The following is a 24,612-nucleotide window of genomic DNA, read 5'->3' as shown; positions in this document are numbered from 1 at the left end:
AATTGGGTTCAGCTTCTATCTGAACATTCCTATGAGTGAATTTCACAGGCCTAAATGGGCCAGGACAGAACATTTCAGGGCTGAATGGAAGAGCATCAAGAGGAAGAAAACCTTAAATGTGTTGACCTGGATATTTGTACTGGAAGCAGTTGCAGCGATATTTCAATGAAGCGAGCAGGAACAGCAACATGTGACTGGCTTGACCAACAACATGTGACTGGCTTGACCAACATGTCTCAAGTTTTGTTATTCATGAATAAGCCAGAGGGCAAAAAAGCTCAAAATTATATTTGTCCAAGCAAGTACAGTGTAGGAAACTACACTTAGCTCAGAGCTATTCCCTCAGCAGGAAAAAAAATTCCATTTGAATAAATTATTATTTGTAGAGAATTATTCCATTAGACGTAGTCATCATAATTCTGTCCTGATTTTTATGTAGCATACCTAAGAAATTTCTCCTTTCCATATTGTATCTTCACTTAATGTGCTGCAGTTGGAAACAACAACTAAATATTGCTTTTAATGAATCTGATTATCTGACAATCACATCTCATGATGCTGCAGACAAAAGCATAGCTCACAGTGAACTTGAATAATGAAAAAGATTTTCAAATTATGCATGAATAGATCTGTGGACAAAACCAGAAATACTAGGAGTAGCACTATGCTGAGTGATGCTCATCATTGCTAAAAAAGAGTTTTGATTTGTAATTTTGTGCAATATAAGGACTTCTTAAATTAGCATCCGTCTGCAGCAGTTTTATTTCTGAGTTCTTTAGAGAAGGCTTGTGTGAAAGTTTAGACACAAATGGCTTTGTCTTGTGCTGGCAGCAGCAATGTTGAGAAAGTGCAAGAGCATTTCTGCAGCATACAGCTACATGACTATGTGGGACCAGAACTGAGCTCTCAAGTGCTACAAAGATCAGAGCAGCAACATGAGGAGAAACAGAGACATGGATAGAGAAAAATGAAACTCAGAAAGCTCCTTCATTTACGAAGAAGACAGTTGTATTCTTGTATCCTAGTCAATGAAACAGTAAAGTGGGAAAAACTCCCAGGCGCAATTAGGAAAAGAGCCAAGTGCTTCTGCAGCACCACCAGCCACTGCAGGACTCTGAACACCCAAGATGCCGGGAGGTGAAGCATGGAGTAACTCACCCAACTGTGCAGGTTCAGTTTGCGGGCACTCATGCAAATCATTCCTTTTGCTTTGGTTTGTGTGGGCTTATCCCCTTCTGAGTTTTGATTTCCTGCAGACTCCGTAACTCAAAGCAAAGCCAACCAAAGCCAATGTGTTTTGCCTGGTTTCAGGTTGAAATCACTTCGTTTCACACAGTGTTCATCTGTAACCATAAAATGGCCCAGGTACACTCAAATCTTGGCCTACACCTGTATAAAAAAATTACAATTTTTTCCTCACAGCAGACCCAAATGTCTGGGATTGCTACAGCCTCCCCCCCTCGCCCCCAACCAGATTATAATGAATTAATCACAAGGGGAATAATTGGAAACAGCATGTCCATTATCTTGGCACTAAAACTGGCTGGCACAGTCTGCCACAGAGAAAGGTACAACAGGTTTGCCCTATACACACAGCTGGATGAAGTTGCAATTTATATAAACTACCGCATATTACAGAGTAGAATTACCCCCAGTTTCTTTTGCACAAACCAGGATGTCTAGAAGAGAGAAATCAAACTGGTGACAAGAGTTTACCCTTCCTCCCACTCTTCATTTCCTCCATTCTTTATTTTTCTTATGACTATGATGATAATGCCCCTAGATGAAAAGTGCTGTAAATTATAAAAAGTTTGCAGATGTAACATACTTCTTCTATTTGCTAACATACTAACTTCACAACCTCCTTCATGAGTATTGGCTCTGTGAAAAAAGTCTTCTGGGGATTTTTATTTTCTCAGCTTTTTTTCTTTTTTCTTTTTTTTTTTTTAATTTTAGCATTAATACCAAAAGCATATTAGGCAAGGAAATAATCCAAAGACATGATTGAAAGCCCAGATTTTCTAGTGTGGTTGCCCAGGAAGATTCATGAATCAATCTTTACACATGCAAAAGAGCAACATGGTTATCCAACATGCTCAGTGCCCACTGGTCTCAGAGGGAGTTGTGGGATGTTCTGCACTATAAAAGAGTCAGGTGTCTTTCCTTGGAATAGATTTAGTCTCATGTGACTTTACAGGTGTATATCTCAACGGCAGAATGAAATTCTAGTCCTTCTGGGTCCCTCCTGCAATCAACAGCTTAGTTCAACTAAGCTGTTTCAGATATTTGATATTATGTGGGATAATTCCACCATAAGAAAAGTATATTTATTTGTTCTGGGTATGAAGAGATTCTAGACATCCAGGTTACACATAGACATTCATCATCTGCCAGATGGATCCTATCATAAATAAGTTTAAGCTGTAAATGCTCCATCCCTGGCGGTGTTCCAGGCCAGGTTGGACAAAGTCTTGGGTGACATGATTTAGTGCGATGCATCCCTGCCCATGGCAGGGGGGTTGGAACTAGATGATCTTAAGGTCCTTTCCAACCCTAACTATTCTATAACTCTATAATTCTATAAATATGGCTTGAAGGGCAGCATTCATCTGATCAAGTGCAGACAGTGTCAATGTTGACAACTGTATTTACACTCTTTTTGTACTCAGTTCAAAGAAATAGGTGTCTTTAGGGTGCAATTCATGTAATATTAAAGCAGACAATTAAAACAGGTCAGACTGTTCACTCCCAAAATGCATCTATTTCTCTCTACTGGCTGGAAGATACAAGAAGTTGAGGTGTGAATGCTGGGTGGCATGAACTCCACATGAAAAGTTCACCTGTACCCTCATTTTGGCTGGAGTAAGAAACCATGATTAGCTAAAAATTAGAAAGATCATGATGTGACCAAACCTGAGCAATGTGGGACAACCAAACTTTCCAAGATTTCTTGGGAAAACACAGATGCATGTGAACATGCTCAGCACGAAACTCTCTACTTTTGCAGTAATATCATCTTACTTGGGGATCAGTACACAACCATTAGCTAAAGCTAAGAAAATAAACTCCTCTGATATTTTCTTAGGTAGGTAAGAATGTGTAGCTGTCATAGATGTAATGAGGAATAAACCAGTAATAGCTGATTCTGTATGATATAAATCTGAGGAAATTAATCCAGCTAAAAGTGATTAAAACCATTAAAGCCCCAAACCCCCATGGGATTATAGTATTAGGCAATTCCTTAGCAGAGCACACATCACCCAAAGCTTATGAAAATATTTACAGAAAGAGCCACAGGAAATATTACATCATTGAAGACACAATAGTGCAGAATGCAACAAGCCAGGTTCCATGCTCGTCTCAAGCTGGTACCCATGCCCTGCCTGCCTGAAACCAGTCAATTTATCTCCTGTTCCTCTTCCACTCTTCACTTGACTTGTGTTGGATGTGAATTCCCTCATGTTTACCTAAAGCTGTGCCTTGTGACAGTACCTCTCATAAAAAAGGTAGGACTGCAGATTACACAGATTGACTGTCTGTCCTCCTCCAACAGAACAATCTCAGCACGTTATTATTATCTTAGTTGGTCAAAAGATATACTGTGGACACACTGAAGGTGTTTAATTCTTGTACCTAAGAGATGAAGATTATGGCAGGCAAATTGTTAAGGAAGTATAAATAACCATACTGTAGCTGCCAAACCCTTTTTGGTTTCTGCAGACACATTCTCTGCAATGCAGTGCTAATTATTTTGCCAAATTGTTTTTTTACATATTTTTTCTGAACTGAAATTTTCTCCTGTGCTGTGTTTGAATATAATCAATGCTGTGAGAAAGGCAGTAGTGTCTCCTTGTTGCAGCTTCATAGCCTGCTGCAGGGAGGAGGAAGCCAAATTTAAGATTTCCAGATCAGATTCTCAAATTTGAGTAACACCTCCAGTGCAGATCCACAACAAGCTTGAATTTGTCTCTCTCAGTAGTATAAACACAACCTTACAATCACAGGCTCAGTTTCTAAGTCAGCCAACATCTATTATAGCTAGTGCTTCACCTTCAGACTGCAGTTGTCTTCTGTCTCATCCACAGTTTAGACTGGAAAGGAGTTTCTATTAGGTTTAAAAAACCAAGAAACAAGAATCTACAATGATTGAAAAGGGAAGTCATGTATCAGAAAAACCATGATCTCCCATTTCCTTTTCCAAATTTCCCTATTATGTCCAATTTGTCTCTTTGAGTATTCAATCTCCCTGAGCCCTTAGGTCTCCAGAGGGAGTGCAGATTTTGCCATACAAAGATGTCAGACAAACTCATGACTCAGACTCCTGACTCAGACAAGTGTGATTACATTGAAAGTCTGGGTCTAACATTTGTCCTGAAAGAAAACCGTAAAAATTAACCCAGACTTCAATACTAGGCCTTAACACGTCACAGTCTTATGACTGTGGGCTTGGTTTAATCACAAAATAAGTACATTGCAATACACTGACGAGAAAAGTTTTTCTATGTTTTCATTAAGGAAAATCTGTAAGTGTAAAAAAAGAAAAGTCAGTCAAATTTAAATATTACTTCTCTTCTGCTCCAACACAGGATGAGCAAATGACAAAGGCTTGACCCAAGGCAGGGCTTCTCTTGCCAGTGAGGGATATTCTCAATTGTCACTGTTTAAAAAGTATCTAGAAAGGTGCAGATGTGCCTCAGTGGCTTGTCCACAAACCAGGGAAGAGCTAGCATCAAAACTACTCTTTTAGATTAAATAGTAGTAACGATTCTTTTTAGCAGTGAGGATTGCAAGTTCAAACCCTGCAAGCAGTGTGAGTGGGATAGATTAGGCACAAATTTGCACTCATTAGGTCACTTGCTCTCCCTAGATTTATCGCTGCAGCACAAGCGTTTTATAACCCCCAATGTACATTCACAGTCTGTTACCAATACCAAACCATTATACATCATTATTTTTAACTTCAATTTTGACTTTTCCAAGAAGTTTCAATATTTTAAATTGATTTACTTATTTTTAATAAACATCACTGGATAAGCCTAGGTATGCCATGCCTTCATATGTGGACTTGGCAGAGGAATAAAAAGTTCCTTTGCAATTTTAGCTGTAGAGCTCCTGGAGCTTTTCCAGGCAAGTGGATGTTCTGATAAATTTGCCATTAGCATTGTGAAAGGCATATATGAATGCATATATGAATGCAAATGCAAAGGAAAGACAGAGGGTCCCACTGGAAGTTAAACCAAAGATTCAATATGTAAGATGAAGTTCTAAGCTTTTAGTTTTGCTCTCTCTGACTGCAGGTAGTGCCTTGGCAGGTTGGTACCAATGGCTATTTCAAGGGATATGCTGTGCTTCAGCCTCAGCCTGCGCAACAAAGAGAAAAAGTTCTTTCAGATGCACATTCATGGTATCCAACTAATGAAATGAAAAAGGCTTGAAAACAAAGCACTTATTTTTTTCCACTATGGTGTGAAGGATCTCATGACCATCAGACTCAATTTTTATCTTTAAAGAATTTTAAATAACTTGTCCCTGTATAAAAGTCTGGAGCTTTTATAAAGTTTCCTACAACTAAAAAAATGAGAGAATAAATGTTGCACAAAGAATATCTTTCTTTAGACCTCTATGAATGCATTGCTTTTCCTCACTGCAGTACAAACACACTGATCTGCAAGCAGTAAAAAGGTTTCATTGTAGGGTCATCCAAGAAATACACTGGGTACCAAAATCCACCTATTTTGCCTTAAAGGGGGAAAAAAAGGAAGAGAAGCAGGATGTTGCCTTTCTTTGGTTCAGAATCTTCACATCTTTCTCACTGCCAATACATTTCGGAGCAAAGGAATTGCTTTTAGTGTCCAGATAAATCAGAAGGTAGGGGAATAAATTAACTGAAGGCATCTCTCTTCCAGATATTATCCAGTCCTTTGGAACAATGATACTACTCCAGATTTCAGCTCTATTCTTAAGCAAAGTTTAAGAGAAAATTCATCTTCTGCAGAAGGCTAGCTCTGGACTTCAGCATTGCCTATGCCTGGGCTGAAGAAGATAAGCAGACATATTGCTGCATAGTCTCTTTGCTGGCCTTCTGCACCAAAATAGTTTTAGTCACTGAAGCATCTATGAGCAAGTAATCACATGAAGCCTTGGTTTAGCAATATTTTGGTTTAGGGCTGGTTTGGTTTTGTTTTGTTTTTTGAAGGAAGTAATCAGGACATCATAGGTAGGGACTTACTTAAATGCTTGATATACTAGATTTGCTTCTAGTCAAGCCAGCAAGGACTTACACCTGCTAGGTTTTTTATAACATATAGTTAATTTAACTTGTTTTAAAATTGACAGCAATTAATATTTTATTAATATTTATTAAAAAAAAAAAGAGCATGCTGGTGTGTGCACACGTGTTGCACAGATATATTCTTACCTATGTGCATGTACATATGTGCATACCTACCTTTTCATCTTGTACCTGTGCATGTAGATATACTGTCTTCATAAATGTAACTATATACACCTAAAGATGAAGTACATAACATAGAAACATACGTGTGGTGTACACTGCAAATAACAATATGGGAACTGGTCCGGTCCAGAGCTTATTTCTAACAGGCAATTTAGGTATGTCCATGCTGTTTGGCAGACTAAGCTAAGGGCATTCATGTGGCTGCACTGCATCTGGTGTCCTCCAGAGATGATTCCCACCATTGCTTACCACTACCCACAAAGCCAACTGATTACAAAGGTGTATGCAAATCACCCATAACTATACAAATATTAAGTACCACCAAGGAAGGGATTTTACCATTGTTCATGGTATGAGTGAGAGTGCTTTTCAAAAGCTACATCTAGTTCTGCTGATCACACTTTTTTAAAAGTGCTGGTGAAATTCGAAGATTTCAAAGATTTCTGACAATTAACTTAAGTCTGGAAAATTTGCCTTGGCCAAGAGAAATCTAGTCATTTATTTATTTAAGAAATGGTTAAGAAGCAACTTAATTGCAGGCTATATGTGTAGAATATTTATGATACTGAGTTAGGGGGAGATAACTCATCACTCAAGTTTGATATAAGTCAGTGGTGGAGAAATGAGGGTAAAACACAGTCGACCAAAATAAGGTGTAAATTTTGTTCTGTTGCTTAGCACTAAAATGATTTATCCAGAGATGAAGCAGTACTCTTTGAAGACCTTATGCCAAGATTAAGGTCTGTATAATACAATGAGAAGTCATTGACAAAGGAAGAATCATAGGGTTAGATTCAACATAAAAATCAAACATAGAGTTATATGTTTGATCAGAGGAAATTCCCATAATGGTGTTCACTAATCTTAAACCTAACCCACAATAAAATTTTTATCCACAGGTATGTCGTCTTTTTATCCATCTTTTTTACCTTATTCTTTATCTTTTAACTGAAAAAGAACAGCATTCTCTTGCTCTCCTTCCTCCTATTCAGAATATTTCCTTTTCATCATTTTCATTTCCTTTCAAACCAAGTTTGACACTTATTGCTGCAACATTAATGTTGCTTTTGGCCTGCTTTCCTTCTTCAGTGTCTAGCCCTGTTATAAGAACGGCTGAAGCCCTTGTTACTGGATGCAGGCAATAACCCTGCCAGAGAGATCTTGTGTTTTTCTCTTCCCCTGCAGAGCTTATGGACAGAAGTTGGTGATAAAAATGATACTTCCAGGCCTCAAGTCTGCCACAACCCATGAAGAAGCAATATTAAGGATTCACTTCTACAAAGCATTAGATCCCATGCTGTTTGCATACCCTATTCGATGGCAGTTTGTCTAGTGAAGAATGGGAATGGAATAAATTCTTAAGAGGTTACAGCTCTGCAGAAAACACATGTAAAACCTGTACATAGCACTCCTCTGAAATGATTTTTTTATTTTCGTACACTGACCATTCAGTCACTTAAAAGGGAAAAATTTAACCCTGTATATCACTTACTCCTATTGCTTATTTACCATACGATTGCTACTGCAAAACTCCGGTGTCTCCTGTCTTTCAGATAGCACTGGCATCATTGCTAAACTCAGACAACGCTAACCATATTTAAAGAATCACTGGTCTTTCTCATTAGGATCCTATAGAATTTTGTTTGCCACAACTACAGCCTCTCCATAGCCATGTTAAAAATAGGCTTGGTAATACTTTTCACATTTGTACGCTGTCACAAATGGTTAGCAGGGAAGAAGTCATTCAAACACACATGACTTTATAATTAAGGCACCTAACTCTTGTAAAACCCATTTTTCACAGAAGCAGTGACTTTTAATAAAGTGCAGCGGAGCTGTGGGGGATTCTGTGGTTTCTGTGTGCAGGTCTTGTGCGAACATTTCGACCCTCAGCCCTGACCACAGAGACCACAGTCATCAGGAGGAATATTTATTTCCACTCCAGCACTTGTCTAGTCTGGTGGACAAGCCCCTGAGCACAGAGCTGTGAGGCCAAGGGCATGGTGCCTTGTGGGAAGCTAATGATAGTCTTTTCCTTTTGCTGGGCCTCAGTTTCTCCATCTATAAAATTGGTATGATGATTTCCTTCTTCTTTTGAAAGCTGCCCTGAGGGCTAGGGATGAATTAAGCAAGATGTTATTATTTTTTCAGATGGGGTCACTGAGGCATGCAGAGGTGATGGTAACACTGATCAAGTTGGAGAAAGAGCTGGAAATGAAGTCCAGGAGTCATGAGTCCCAGTCCCATGCACCTTCCAAGGGATGCTTAGGATTTCATGGCCTTGTGAGGAGTAGGATGCAGGAAATGAAAACCTGAAAATTTAACTTTTCTCCAGATCAGTAGGAGAATCACATGGATGAGAGCACTCTGGCTATCTCTATGAGTATAGTAAGAACACACTCAAAGCTGGAAAACCCAGATAAAATTAAAAGAGCCTTTAGGTAATCACTAGAAATGAATTGAACTTCACTGTAAAGAATATTCCTTTCAGTTCACCTGGTGAGCAAAGTCAAGGGAAAATATCTGATTATCAGTGCTATGACACCAGTTCATTCACACGGCACATTAGAAGAGCAGACGTTGCAACTGCTGCCTGTCAGCATTCACTGACCTGTCATAGGGGCACCGGTATCGGTGCGATGACCCTACACCACAAAAGCACAGGATTTTGGAGATAGTCCACCTCTCGCTCGTAATGTCTGGCTGGCTACAGGTCAGGGTGCCCCTCACTGGAACCTCAATTCTTCTGTCACCCCATCCACAAACAGGTTGTATAATCTCTGCTTCTAACTAATCCTTTGTCTGTTCTTGAGTATGCAAAGTGTGACTTTTGGTGGCCATTTGAACTGTTGTTGTGGGATCTCTGTGATAGGTAACAAGCCTTAAGGCAAAGGAAAAAGCAATAGATTCATCACTAGCGCTTGCAGGCTTCTGACAGTGCCTCATATTCACTTTCCTAATCAGGTGTGGGAAACATGGGTCTAGATAAAACTGCTACAGAGTGGGGACAAGGCTGTAGATATATGCACCTAGAGAGCAGTTATCAATGGCTCATTGTCAAAACAGAAAGCAGTGCTGGAAATCCAGAAAACACTACCCAGGAGGACAGATTGATTAAGTTACATTTATTAGCCAAAAGAGAGAGTCTTGGTGGGATATAACTGCCTTTGAGTACAGAAAAGGCTGTAAAAAAGTGCACTGGTAGAATCTATCCTTACTGGTAGGATAAGAAATGCCTTTACATTGCTGCAAAGAAAAATTCAAACCAGATAGAAAAAAAATTTATGAGGATCAAGAACATCAGTAGATTCAAGACCGTGAAATCTCCATCCTTGGGGGTCTTTAAACACAGGGTGGATAAAACTTTGCCAGAAAAAACGGGTATAAAGAACCCTGTTTAAGATAGGCTTTCTGTGTGCATTTGAATGATGTCTTGAAGCTTGATGTGCTTCTAGCCAGGTTTTGTGCATTGGCATCGCTTGGGTATGAGCTGCTGGTAGCTCAGTGCAGCATACAGAGATAATCCACTCTCAAGATGCCTAAAAACTGACAGCTGATTTTACATCAGGCAAGATTGGGGCTTTTCTAGGAGATATGATGGTTGTGCAATGCTACCAAAAGGGCAGATGGGAAAAAATTGCAGTTAAGGCAAGTGCACAAGGCTGGGACATATGCAGACCATTTGTCGCTGTCCTGCATGGCATCCTTGTCTCTAAACTGGAGAGACATAAATCTGGTGGATGGAACACTCAGTGGATAAAGACTTGGCTGGATGGCCGCACGCAAAATGTTGTGGTCAATGGCTCAATGTCCAAATGGAGATGGGTAACGAGAGGTGTCCCTCAGGGGTCAGTGTTGGGACTGATCTTGTTCAACATTTTTGTCGGCGACATGGACAGTGGGATTGAGTGCACCCTCAGCAAGTTTGCCGACGACACTAAGCTGTGTGGTTGGATTGATACACTGGAGGGAAGGGATGCCATCCAGAGGGACCTTGACACGCTTGTGAGGTGGGCTGATGCCAACCTCATGAAGTTCAACCAAGCCAAGTGCAAGGTCCTACACCTGGGTCGGGGCAATCCCAGGCACTGCTACAGGTTGGGCGGAGAAGAGGTTCTGAGCAGCCGTGCGGAGAAGGACTTGGGGGCGTTGGTTGATGAGAAACTGATCAAGGGCCAGTGTGCGCCTGCAGCCCAGAAACCAACTGTATCCTGGGTCTTGAGCAACCTGGTCTAGTGGAAGGTGCCCCTGCCCATGGCAGGGGGTTTGGAACTAGATGATCTTAAGGTCCTTTCCAACCCAAACCATTCTATGATTGTACGACCAGAGTCTTTTCTCTGTGCTTACCCCAGGGTCACCTCAAACCAGATATGGATCTCATATCTAAGCTATGTGGACACAAGGCATGAAGAACTGGACAACCAAGTGTAAAGCCCAGCAAAGTGAACAGCATCTGAGAATGGGAAAGTAAAATGGTAAAATCCCCCAAAGAAACATGTGGAGGGGAGGCCGCACAAAGATGGTTTGGTGCTTCTCAGGAAGGGCATTACATTGGTGATCTTGGGGCTGTAGGAGTCATCTGGGACACACTGAAGTCACTCCACCGCCTTCACACACACACAGAACTGATCAAGACACAGAAACTGACTCTCCAGCTGCTCAGTTTAAGGTGCGACCAGGACTCCTGAATCTTGCACTGGCAGAGGGGAGCCCAATTAGGGGGTATATGAGGCCATGCCTGCTCATCCCAGTGGTGCTTAGGGTTGGTGCTTGCAGGAAGATGTACTGCTTTGGGATAAGCCATAGGGAACATAAGGAAACATTGTGGATTCTTATATAACTCTTAAAGAGTTGTGCAGTCCACTAAATAGTGAATTTACTATAAACACAGCCCTATCAGTTACTGGGTTCATATATCACATAACAGGTACAATTCACTTTAAACTAAAAATGCAGTGTAAAATAGAGTTAAAAGTAAAATACACACAAAAATGTAATTTCTTTTGTCTCTGCTTCAGTGACTACATGGTAGTAGCAGACATCTTTGGGGAAGGTGCTTTGCAGGGATTAACGGCCAGGTGGGGGTTAATAGGCCACAGTAGTACTATGATCCTCAACTCCACCCCAAATTAATGATCTTCTGAGGACATATCACTAAATTAGAGGAAATGACAGGTTTAAATTGGCATGTGCCACACACAGCGCAGTGGCAAGGCCAACAGTTAGTATAATTTTTAATATGGCCATAGAAAACACCTTTTTATGCTAATAGAATAAATCATGTTCTCAACACCTGGAGTTTACACTAGCCAATCTGTAATAACATATTAATGCATAGCAGTTGCACATCCTGTTACAGAGCAGCAATAAAATGGCGAGAGACCCAAGGGTAAGGGTGTTAGTTCTAGCTAGCAAGACTCACTGGTGGTTGTAGATCACCACTCTCCAAGACAGCAGCTGATTATCTTCAGTATCACACAACAGACCATGAACTTATTTTCCTTCCTAGATGTCCACAGGCTTTCCCTTTTTTTCCTCTTTCCTGATCCTATAGAGTTCAATTCACAAAAACATTCCTATTTACAGTCTTCCTTTAAGAGTATGCTCTATTACACCAAATACCGAGCCAGCTTCATGTCAGGTGGGTGACAGATGCTGCCCCTGGTCCTTGCAAATGCAGCGATGGTGATAAGACAGCGTATACTTAGCAATGTAAGGGTACTTCTGAGTAGAGTTCAAGGAGATGTAGGAGTTTGCTAATATCTTGCTGAGAAAAATGATTACTTTACTCCTCTCACAGGTGTTATTCTAAGCTGCCGATGACGTCAGGCAGTAAACTGGTTATGCACAGGCCCAAGCGCTGCTCTGAAAGCAGCACCTTCCTTACTTAAACAAAAACCTGAAATTCTGATTTCAGCCAGGAAGCTGGTGCTTTCATGAGGAGGTTGTTGTAGATTTACAAATATCATCAGTCCAGAAACCTCATATATTACCTTACATGTAAGGTACCTTTACTGTTCAGCAACAAATCACAGATTTTGAGAGATTAAATCAGAGCCTGTTTTGATAACTATGAAGGGTTTACATGAGATCACATTTTATTTTTTTTACTTCAAGTTGTGTAGAATATAAGCATTGTGTCCAAACCACAGAGGGAACTCTGAGCCAGTAACTGCCTTTATCGGGACTAAGTGTCTTCCTGAAGCACTAAAATATTTAGGGTTTCCAAATCAGAAGAAACAAACAGAGCACTTGATGATGCAGCTGCTCTGCTGCATTATCTCTCTGTGCAAGAAGAAAACAGGTTTTGCAAAGCCGTGGTGATCAGTTTATCAGTCACAGCTATTGCAGCTTCCATACCATCATCTCTTCATTTGAATTTTGGAGCCTACAGGCTTCTCATTATCATTATTATCACCGGTATTTTAAAAAGACTGGGTCCACAAATTGATTCCCATGATACAGCTATAATTGAGACACTGAGAGGTTTGGATGGGAGCCCAGGTCTCCATAAAGCCACTTCAGTGCCTTCACCTTCAGCTTGTGTTGGTAAAGGGAGGGGGAGAAGCATCTGCTTAAAAAAAAAATAAAGAATCAGTAGATATGCCAAATCTGCTATGATGCAAAATCAATATAATACCAAATGGAGCAGCAGAAAGATAGGAAAAGCAGCAAACCCCTTATTTCTAGACTTGGAGTGATATCACCAATGATGCGTTTGACAAGGAAGTAAACAGGAAAAGCTGAGTTGGCTGAAAGTCTGTAAGAAACAGGGAGGGAAAAGTCCATGTTTACCTCATGGAAAAGGACAGACAAAGGCAGCACAGAACTGAATGTTATTTTCAATATTCCCAAAAGAAGATGAGACAGGAGAGAGGGTAAAGACACAACAACACTCAAAAAAGACTTTAAACAAGTACTTACTGGTATTTCTTTCTGAATAGATTTAGACTCTGGTTCCTTTTGTCTGCACAAGGCAAAGAGAGAGAGAACAACCAGCTCATGGGCATTGCTGCAGTTGAATACTTTGACAAGTTTTGTCTTTTTTCTTATCCCCACAACAAACCTTTATCCAGCCTGAGAGTGGCCTGATGCATCACTGAAGATAAACTTCCAAAGACCTATATGTATGTTTATTGTCTCCACAACTTGACAGCTTGCTGCCTCCTGAAACACACCAGGATTACTTTCTTTATAGTTATGAAGACAGTCACTGAATTTGCATGAAACATTCAATAGGAACTGACAGAAAGAGGGAGATTTATTGGTTATCCTGGATCCAGTTTTGCAAATAAGATCAATCATTAATCTGAAGTCACTGACAATATGATGGTTGATGGAGCATGAGCAGTAGGTCCTGTATAGCATCCAGGAAAAACTGTCAATATAAAAAAAATCGACAATCTAGGGCTTCTGAGCAGAACCTGTGTTTCTTATATTCTTATAAACTTAGCTACTTGACCAGAAATTTCTATCTGCTGGTTGTGTAATCAAACCTGGGACCGTAAGGTAAGACTTTGTTGCCACAGCTCATACTGCAGAACTGATGCTCCATACATACAGCAAGGAGCCAGCTGCCTTCTCCCACATAGAAGGTGTTAAAAAGTGTAACCTCAGTTTGGATTTTACAGTTCCCATTTGACCAGGAATCATTTCTACCATGAGAGCAACAAGATACTGACCTGGGTGAGCAGAAAGCCTACATTCTGAGTTGTGAAAAGGTATAACCCATCTCACCAACTTCAAGTAAACTCCTAAGGCTACCAGCTGCTGATCTGGGAAATGCTCAGTTGGGATTCACTGCTCTTCCCACCTAAGCCTCAATTCAGTGGAAACAAGGCTTGAGCTATAATATGAGCATTTTTTGAAGGGAAAAAAAAAAAAAAAGACATCTTTTCTGATGCAAATTTGTATCACTACAGGATTCAAAACATACGAGATCATTTTAACTATTTTTTTTCCCCTTATATATCGCATGCAAATTGAGGGACTTTCTGAACTTCCCAGCAAAGTTGAACAGTAATGTTTTTAGTACCCATAAATTTTTGGGTGTCACTTGCTAGTAAAAAGTTGGAGAGAAAAAACAGGGGGAAATAGCCTAACCATATGAAAACAATAATCATGTAATATTTATTGTCTGGGATTGAAATGTTTCAAATTCAAAGCAATAAAACATCAGGAAAAGCTAGACTTCCTGATGTAAAAAGGACATAAATTTTTTCCTTTGTAAGACACAAGGAGGCTGGAAATCTACATGATATTTTACACTAAAGAAAAAAAGAAGGAAAGAGAGAAAAAGAGAGGAAGGGTGGGAGAAAGAAAGAAAAAGAAAAAGAAAAAGAAAAAGAAAGAAGGAAAACAAGAAAAAAGAAAAGAAAAGAAAAGAAAAGAAAAGAAAAGAAAAGAAAAGAAAAGAAAAGAAAAGAAAAGAAAAGAAAAGAAAAGAAAAGAAAAGAAAAGAAAAGAAAAAAGAAAAAAAGAAAAGAAAAAGAGAAAACCACCACCCTTAAATCTGAGTTAAAGCAGTAGAGAGCCCCCAGAGGGCACAATCCACTCACCTTTGGGAGTCTGAAGGAAGGAAATAGTTGCCAAGAGTGCAACTCATGTATTATAGAATATAAGTATTTTTCAGACACAAATTAATGGAGCAATGAAGTAACTCTGCAGTGTCCAGCTCTGACAACTCCCTCCAACATTCAAGTGCTATAAAAATACCTGTTGTGTGCCCAGCGCATAAACTGGGGACTTACTCCCTGACCTTTGAGATCTCTCTCCCTCTCAAACAATATTCTGTTGGACTTAAACCCTAACAACAACAAACCAACAACAAACCACACACACACACTTACATATTTGAGGAGGTCAGAGATGATTTTTATAAAACTTCATGAGGCTTTAAAATCTCTTAAAGATCCACAGTGTGACATTAAACTTTGTGCAAGATACGAATGAGTAATACAACAGCAAAGAAACCAATGGTACAATCAAATTACTTTGACGAAGTAAAAATCTTTACCAGGTTAAACTACCTTCATTGCAGAGAGGGAGGTACCAAAACAGGGTCAAGCTTGCTTTCGGTTTGTAAGAGCAGAGCTGTTGTTTGGAATTCAATCTTCCTGAAAAAATATGAATATGTATATTCATATTTATTTAATATATATGCATATACATAAATTTTCTATGCTTCACTGGCTCACCTATGAATAAAGTTTTAATAACAGGCTCTTTAAGTGCTGCATTAATTTTGCACTGCCTATAGGACCACCAAAGAAACCAACTAAGATGCAAAATCCCTTCAGACTGTGCACCACAAATACATACCAAAGCGCACATAAAACAAGCCTCAACAAAATAAAAATGAATCCAGCACCATCTACAAGCCCAACTTCAACACTGGAAAAAACACATATGAAAACTAGCCACGGCGAAAACTGGGAAGGTTTGGACTTTGGCCAAAATTTCAAAAGTTTGGCTGCTTATATCAAATTTTATTTTTACTACCGTAACATTGGTAAGATTTTAACCTGCAAGCATGGCCATACCTCCCGTCACAGTCCACAGCCAAGCCTTTCCTTTTTCTCATTTAGCTTGATGGTAGCATATATTAGGTCCCAAGGCAACATTAATTTCCTACTGAAGTCCCATTCACAGACATGAGGATATAGTCCTCTGCTTCACAGACACCTGTATCCAGGGGTTTAACAGGGTTTTGAGCATAGAGACTAACAGATACTTAAACTCCAGAGTCCTGGTGGAATCATCTTCATGCTGCTCCTATTAACCCATGTGTTGATGGAGATTTGGCCATTTCTTGGATGATTTCATTGCAGGGACGGTATTCATACACTCTCAACAGAGCAATGTGGACTAGCTTAGATGGCTACACCTACTTGGGTACCATGAAAAAAGGTAACCAACTCAGACTCTGTTCCAAAATACATTTGCCCTTAAAATGTGAAAGGTTCTTAACCCACTATTTAAAAAAAAACAGCTGCAGAAAAACAGAGACCTGTTTACCACTGTATTGACTGTGAAACTTGATCACATATGAGAAATAACTATTCTTAACTATTTCACTGCCAAACATATGAGGACAAAGTTCTGATCCTCAAAGTGTGGAAGTAATCATGAAGTAACTGTCAAATAGGGGAAAAAAATTTTTAATTTTTTTTTTTTTTTCCAAGTGATATGTAGCTGAGTATAGTCAGACTAAGGTTATCTTACCTTTGAATATTCAGTGGTTCTTGATCTTCCAGTGGAAGAATACATCATGTTTTTCCTCTTGGGCTCATGTCTGATTTGCACAGTGAGGAGACAAATGCGCTGCACATGAGTTTGAGAGAGACCTCAAGGCTGACCTCAACTGTTTGTTGTACAAGTCAAAATCCTACAGAAGCCATATATCAATTTTGCCACCATACCAGAGAAGATGAATCAGAGTAGCACCTTCCATGGAGAAACTGACTTTCAAAGACACCCTTTGCCAGGTGCTAAAAGCACCCCTTAATAATTGCCTCAACGTATTTGTGTTCTGCCTACACTAAAGTCTGCTGAACAGTGAAAATTTAGGACTAGCAAAATGTTGATAATATTCCAAAACAGAGGACTATAAATTCTTTAAATACTAAAGTAAGGGCAAGGTGACATGGAGAAAGCTAGACATATCACATCTAATTTACTGAAATAATTTACTTACAGCTACAACAAAATTTGTGTGTGTGCAGCAGATTTCTGCTCCAATCATCTGAGCAAGGGAGCTCAGAGAGAGAAGCTCAGCTGGACCTTCCTCCTATAAAAACCTTCTTTCTCCTTCTTTAAGAGATGTTTCAGATTTGTTTTCACCTAGGCTTGACAAACAGTTGCTGCCATTTCATTTCCAGATCTGAAGAAGTCATGTCAGTACAAGAAATGCAATAGGTTCTTTGTTGTTTTTTTATTTTGCAGATTAATTAAATACTTATGGAAATGAGAGCTAAACACAGCTGGTTTGAGCCAACTTGCTTTATTGACTCTTGACTTTCTGAATCCTGCTATGGCTTCTCTTCTTCCTGGACTAGTTACAGGCTGAAGATCAGCTACCACAATTCAGCTGAACTTTATTAGACTGAGATCCAGTTCATTTATTAAAAGTTAACATACTATTTTACCTTTGTGAACACCCATCACAGCTGCTGCCCCATTTAAAAGAGGGCATCTACATTTCTTAATTGTGTGTCTCCTATTGTTTCTTGCAGTTCTGATGCTCTATGCAAAGGAAGGTTGGGAGGAGATGAATATAAGAACACTCTAGCACTGCCAGAATATGTCCCTCGTGGTGATTTCTGATGCAGAAATCCAGCAGGGTGCAGAGGAAGAAAAGTATCCCACAGTCTGTGTTTTGGTGGAAATGTAACTTTTATGTTTCTGCACCAGGTCATTAAGTGGCTGTGGCACATTTCAGCCTGAAGGTTTTAAAGTGTTGAGTCCTGGACTGGATCCAAATTGAGTGACTGCATTCTTCCTCCCCAGATTCCTCTCATAGATCCAGTTGGATACTACCTTTGCCACTTTCCTAACCCATGAGGCTGGGTTATGTGCTTTCTGATACACCTATCATTTTCACTGCAGAGGGACGATGACTGAAAACTGAGAGCATCAGTACGGATTTGGGAAACCCAGGTTTTCTGAACAATCCCAAGTTTCCCAACATGGGGCCAGTCATTTAAACTTTCCATGCATCAGAAGAAATGGAGATAACAACACATTATTATTTCAAAGCAGTGCCGCAGGCATAAATATATGGAAGACTGTGAGGCACTAAGATATTACAGTAATCAAAGTCATACAAGTACCAAAGATTGACAGATCACATCTTCACAAAATCAGTAAGAAAATCTGCAAAGCATCTGGATGAAGACTAGTGCAGAAATGCAGAGATATTGGTACAAGACTCTTGTGCCAATATTTGTGTGTGATGGGAATTAAGATAAATTATCAATCACAAATAAAGAGAGCTATAAAATGTAAAATGAAACTGTACTATTATGATTTTAGTTCTTGATTTTCCTTATTTATCTTTCCAGCTGTCTTCCACTATTAATCTATCTTATTTAGGAAAAATAGTATGTAAGTATAGTGGAGCTTGATTACTGAGAATGGCTATTAATGTAGCATCTTAAAGTGCTCTCTAGACAGTTAAAAAGCTCCTAATAGTAAAATATGAAGGTTTCCTTCAAATTTTCAGGCATCTGCCTTCTAGAAGTTTGTTTCAGTTGCCAACATTACAGGGATTTATAGAAGCCAAAGTATCTGATTTTTGTCTCCCCACAATAGATGAGAGCTATTTTTTTCTTATTACTTTGTAAAGGCAACATCATTATCTGAAGCAGAAAAAACAAGTTAAGAGCTACATTAAAGATACAGCTTTCAAAATAATTTTTAAGGCATCTGGCCTTATTTAAACCATCAAATTTACATTCAATTCCTTCAGGGATAGCTCTGTTGCTTTGTGCTGGCTCTGTGCCCCCCAAGTAAAGCCCTGGATTTAATGCATGCCACCACTGCGTTTCCCTAGCTGCACCGCCACTCTCTGTAGATATATAGTAGAGGTATAAAAAGTCTAACCTTGGACAAGATGGTTCATTTAGGCAAGAGAAAAAACACACCCTATAACTGTGTACGTTTCAAGCAGAGGTTAGACTTGGGACTAATGTCACTATCTATTTATTCTTAAATTATTAGTAGAAGTGTTTATGTACTATGAAACATTCTGTATGAGCTAGACGGGAAGCTATAAAACATTTTATGAGATCTAGGCACGGCTGATGGCAGAATGTTAATACAACGCTAAGGTTCATCTAAATTCAAGAAGTGACAGAAAACACTTCCCCTGCTCCAGTGATATCTTCACTTGACAACGAGAAGTGTATTGTGGAAACCCAGGGGGGCAAATTCTGCAAGGTCCTCAGTGTCTCTGGAGAAATACCGAGCATTGTCAGTTTCTCCTGATTTCCAGATGAAGGCAAGAGATTTTTAAAGCGATTTATTTTCTCAGAAGAAAGCCTGAGGAAGGACAGGTCAGAAAATGAGAGAAAGCCCAGTTAGAAATCTGCGTCGTGGCTCGCTCACCTCTGATGATTTTCAAGCTGAATTATTATCCCTGTTTTGTGGATAGCTGGACCAAGAAACCGAAAAGCTAGGCACTATAACCATACAGCAAGGTAGACATGGAGCAAAACCCCCACACCCTTAAATGCTACAGAGTCTTATTCCTACTAAAATTGATTCTGTTTCCTTTCTTCAGGTAACTGATGTTAAATAATCAGCATAACCTGATTCAGTTGCTACAAATCCTTGCTAAGATTCTGCAAGTTGAAATTATACAAGCACAAAATTATTTGTACACAGTCCTTAGGTGAATCTCAAACTGATTTTTATACTTATAATACAGAAAAAAGTTTTAGATAAAATGTGTAGTACCAGCTTAAACATACATCTCTGCTTCTGCAGCACATAAAGCGGTGCTAGGACACACTCTGTATGCAGCGCAAGTCCTAGCGGTCACTTTTGTGTTTTAAATTGAACAACTTTGAAGATGAGAAAAAAAGTGATTACTTCCCAAAATAAGAATAAACTGGGTTAGTCCAAGATAGGGACACATAACCTACCTTGTTTTACTCTAAATTCAGCTCTCTGACTTGTGTAGAGAAGTGAAAGGTTATTATATGGGTTTACTGGGCAAATCCAGGTTTTATAAATAATTGCCTGTCAGACTGTTCAAGATAGACAAACATACAGCAGACCAACAAAAACATGATCTGTCATATTTCTGAGAGAAATGCATGTTGAGTCTTCATTCTCTGGGACTTTAAGTAGACCAGTAAAAAGTAAGTGCCAGTATTTTTCCTGCTTATGCATATTTTAAAATGTAAAATCTGGGAGAGATACAGCTACAGAAGGAATTTTGATTTCAGTACCCAGTGCCTGAAACGGTTTCTTCTCTATCCCTGCACATCGAAACCAAATACAATAAATGCTGGTGTCCTTTTAAAAAAGTCTGGATGTTTACAGCAAGCATATAATTTTCCATGATTTAGAATGCCAAAAAAAATAAGAGTGATGATAAAAAGAAAAGTTTAACCATATATTTCAAGAAGCACAGATGGAACATCAGAAAACTCTCCCCCCCGCCCCCGTTTAATACACTGCATTGTACACATTACTTTTAGCCCCAGAAAACAGAAGCATAAGCAGGTAAAACAAAAAAGCAATTTATGAATGGCAATAATATTTGATGTACAAAGTTCACTTTTACAATATTTTGGTTGCAAAAAGAGGCATTTTTCTGTTTATTTAAAATATATATGTATTTTTAAAGGTTTTGCAAGCAGGTCCAGGAAAGGAGGGCAACGAAACCACTTACAAATTACTACAAGAGCATACAGTGGGAGTAAAAATTAAGACCTCACATACTAAGCACAAAGGATGAGGATGGCTGAACTATATAAAAGTGATATTTTGCTGATCTCCTCACGATCTCTTGAGCGCTCTGTATTAATTTGAGGTTTAAGTTAGATTTCAAGGCTGGGCTTAGAGTGGCTGGAGCAGACCCCTGGGCCGAAGGGGTACCACAGGGATACAAGCAGGTCACGCTTGTAAATCCTGATGACGGGCTGAAGCATGAGCCCTTTTCTCTGGTCAAGCATCATCGTGGTTAGCTCTATATTTGTACAGTTTTTATTGAAAGAAATGAATCTGCTTGTGAGGCCAGCGAAGGCTGGAGGAGCAGCGGATGGGAAGAAGCATAGAAGGAGGGACTGAGATTTAAAAAATAAATCTGAAAATAAACAACATGAACTAAAACACAAAAAAGGCAAAAAAAGAGCCCATTTCTTCTTTAACCAAATCCAACAGTAATGCTGCCTTTGTCAACAACAGAGACAACATCTGCTTCCTGCAGCAAACGCTGAGCAAGTACATAGCGTTAAGCCTTTGCCTTACAACCACCGAGACAGACACAGCTATTTAAGTACTTTAGGATGCATTTTTCTGAATAGGGGCCCAATCCAGTGCCAATCACTTCAAAGGCTTTCCTTGATTTCAGACAGTGATAGCTCGAGCCTTAGGAGACTTAAATACTTAGAATTTGGGGCTGATTTAGCCTATCCTTGGGTCTGCAAAAAGAAAAGTCTCTAACTGGTAAAGTACAGTTAATCTGAACTTTTTTTCTGAATATCTTTGGATCTGAACTAGCTATTACTCTCATAAAAAAGCTCCTCATTGGATTAAACTGGATTACCCTGTCTGAACACTTAAAAATTAGTTGAGAGAAATCAGTGGAAAATAGTGGAAAATTGTGGAAAACAGTTTTTCTTTTAGAAAAAATCACAAGGAAAGCATAGGTAATCTTTTAATAATCTATAAAACCTATATAACCCAGGCTATCTCTGGCGTCTTTCTGCCCCATGCTGCTTTACAAAAAAAAAATGTCTCTAGAACATACAGACTTTCAAAGACTTAAATAAAAATGACATTGCATTTCACTAAGAGGCTGACAGCAGCAAGTCCCCTGCAAACTTCAGCATTGTCTGATCTGCATTCTTGTCCACCTACACCCTATCCCAAACATCCTGCCATTAACTAGCTAAATGTTCCAGCTAGTAAACAAGAAGAACGATTGAGGGGGCTGGAAAAAGAGACAGAGTCAGCCAGCAGATAGTCACAACAAACCAGCCCACTCACTGGTACACAGAGACATTGGAGCTTGTTATTTTTTTTCCTTCCATGAAGGAAAAGAAAATCACCTTAATATAACACTGTCTTTCCTGCTGCTGCAGTCACATCCATATTAGCAGGCGAGAAAAGTCATCCCATTTCTGCGGTAGGCACTCTGTCAAAGAAAGAGAAAATCTGTAATGAATTATCACATCAACTTAAATAAGGGAAGAAGGCAAGGCTTTCTTCCTGTTTTGTAGACTATTCTGGCTGCAATCTAATAGTGTGCTTAATCTGAACATTTCTGGTGGGGAAGCTATAAGCAACCACTTTGTCTATAAAAAAATCAGTGTAGCTAGCAAGTGGTTAGCGACTCTATTTCAGGAGAGAAAAAGATATGCAAAAATGCAACATCCTATTTTGCTAATTGCCTGCAAAACAGATGAGGCCAAAAATATGCTGAATCTGTTAGTCCCTTATAAACATGAGTTATCTATTCACTATGTTCAATAATCATTTCTAACCTATCTTAATAGTGTATAAATTACTGAATAATTACAGTTTTCCAAACTTACAGTCTGAGTCCAAAGCTATGTAAACAGATACTGGTATAATCCCCACCCCCCAAAACCAATTAATCTTAGAGATGCTCTGATCAGCACAAAATAATTTGATATCCCATATATTGTAACCTGGGATCAAGTGTTTACAATGCTAAAGAAGCACAAGAGTTAAATAGCATTTGAGAAAATAATTTTAAAAGATCCTGTGACGTCTCACTAAAATACCTTTCATACATTTTTAACATCTCTTTCTGAATCAATATAGGAAATTATGCCTTTTTACGCCAGGCATGCTGGAAATCCTATATTTTAAGGGGATATTCTCAGTTTAAAAATGTATTGGTTTGGGGTTTTTTTTGTGATATTAATGATAGCTTCAAAAAGGAAAGGAGTGTAAATACATTTGCTTTATTTGGTTCACCTTCAGCAGTCATTCAGTCTCAAAAATGAAAATACAGTCATCTATTTTATTACATTTAGTGCTTCGTCAGATTATTTTTTACCTCTTAAGTTCAAGCACTTAGGAAGTGCCACATATAACTACCATTTTTAGTGGCTCTACCAATTTCCTAATTAATTTCAGAAAGATCAATTTCTCCTCTCTTAAATAGAATTAGAAAAGTATCATTAAGAGCAAAGAATAACCTCAAACAACTTTGTACATAAATAGTATTTATACCGAACTGTAAGGAAATAATTTCAAAACCAGCAAGCACGTATTCTGAGAGACATTTACAGGCACTGAATATGCAAAAGGAAATATGTGCAAGATGTTCATTACAGCATCCTTGACATTAACACCATACTTCAATATAGCGACTAGCGGTATATGGCATTAAAGCCAAAGAGCAGAATATTAGCTCTGGATATATAGCCAGTCATCAGACATGACAGTATCACCACAAACAAAACAAAAAAGAAACCCAAAGACTCTACATCCAAAACACAAAATGCACAAAAACAGATTAGCCAATAATTCTGAAAGGATCCAATACATTCCCAAAACCACAAGCAGCAAGTCCAAGGGAGTTTGGATCTGCAGCTTGCCCAAACCATTACAGTTGGCATTTTGAAGTCAATGCAAAAGTAATGTTTTTAGCAAATTGACCCCGATATTTATACAGAGCTTTATAACCCAAGTGATAACCTTTAACACATAAACAAAATATTCAGGGCTATTGTGCAGTTTGCTTGAAGATAAATGAACCCAAGTATAAAGTTGGATCCACATGAAAGATAAAAGGTTGGATTTTTCAAAAGGAATTTTGGTTGCAAAGCAAAGTTGGGCTTGGCTGGGCTCACCTGGGAAATAATGAAGTTTAACATTTTCCAACATGGGCAATATTATACAGTTAGTTCTACCCCTGAAAAGGTCATTTTAGAAGCAAGTTTCAGAGGAGGGAGGATAACACCTTCAGAAAGTTGGACACACCCACCAGTCTATATTTAGCCATATATTATAACTAGCATGGCTATAGTCAGGATTGAAAACTATTTCCTACTTAACTTGCTGTTTCACATATTTTAAACTTTCTGAAACATTTGCCCTTGGGCTGAAATTTCCTCTGCTTTAATTTATGCCTGAAGTTCAATTTCTTTGGAAAGGACCAACAAAATTCCTTAAGCCATTTTGAAGTTCAGCAATAATGAAAACAACACTTTTTTCCTTCCCAAGCTACAGAAAGTGATTCTGATATATGTATATTTTATTATGGAATTTAGCCATAAAGTGAAGCATTATACTCAGAAACAATCTTTATCTTCAACCTCAGCTTAAAGATAACTGTTTTGAAAATCAGTATTTCAGAGGAGAGAGTTTGATTCATCCGATTCCATAACAAGATAACAATTCTTATTTCGATACATTACTAGATAATAAAGTTTAACTTCCAAAATGCT

General features: G+C 38.8%; 1 protein-coding gene across 5 annotated transcripts in view; it reads right to left on the bottom strand.

Moving 5' to 3' along the window:
* Positions 1–20,754: 20,754 nt before the first annotated feature.
* Positions 20,755–24,612, bottom strand: part of SUPT3H (SPT3 homolog, SAGA and STAGA complex component) — a 271,275-nt gene continuing 267,417 nt past the window's right edge. For all 5 annotated transcript variants that reach the window (XM_030489154.1, XM_030489152.1, XM_030489153.1 and 2 more), the window contains exon 12: positions 20,755–22,325. In XM_030489154.1, the coding sequence (XP_030345014.1) occupies positions 22,284–22,325 (42 nt within the window). In that variant the 3' untranslated portion in view covers positions 20,755–22,283. The remainder of the gene's footprint in view (positions 22,326–24,612) is intronic.

This window comes from Strigops habroptila, chromosome 6 (assembly GCF_004027225.2).
Source record: "Strigops habroptila isolate Jane chromosome 6, bStrHab1.2.pri, whole genome shotgun sequence".
Lineage (NCBI taxonomy): Eukaryota > Metazoa > Chordata > Aves > Psittaciformes > Psittacidae > Strigops > Strigops habroptila.
Note: the sequence above shows the minus strand (reverse complement) of the source record. Positions and strands in the feature narration are given on the sequence as shown.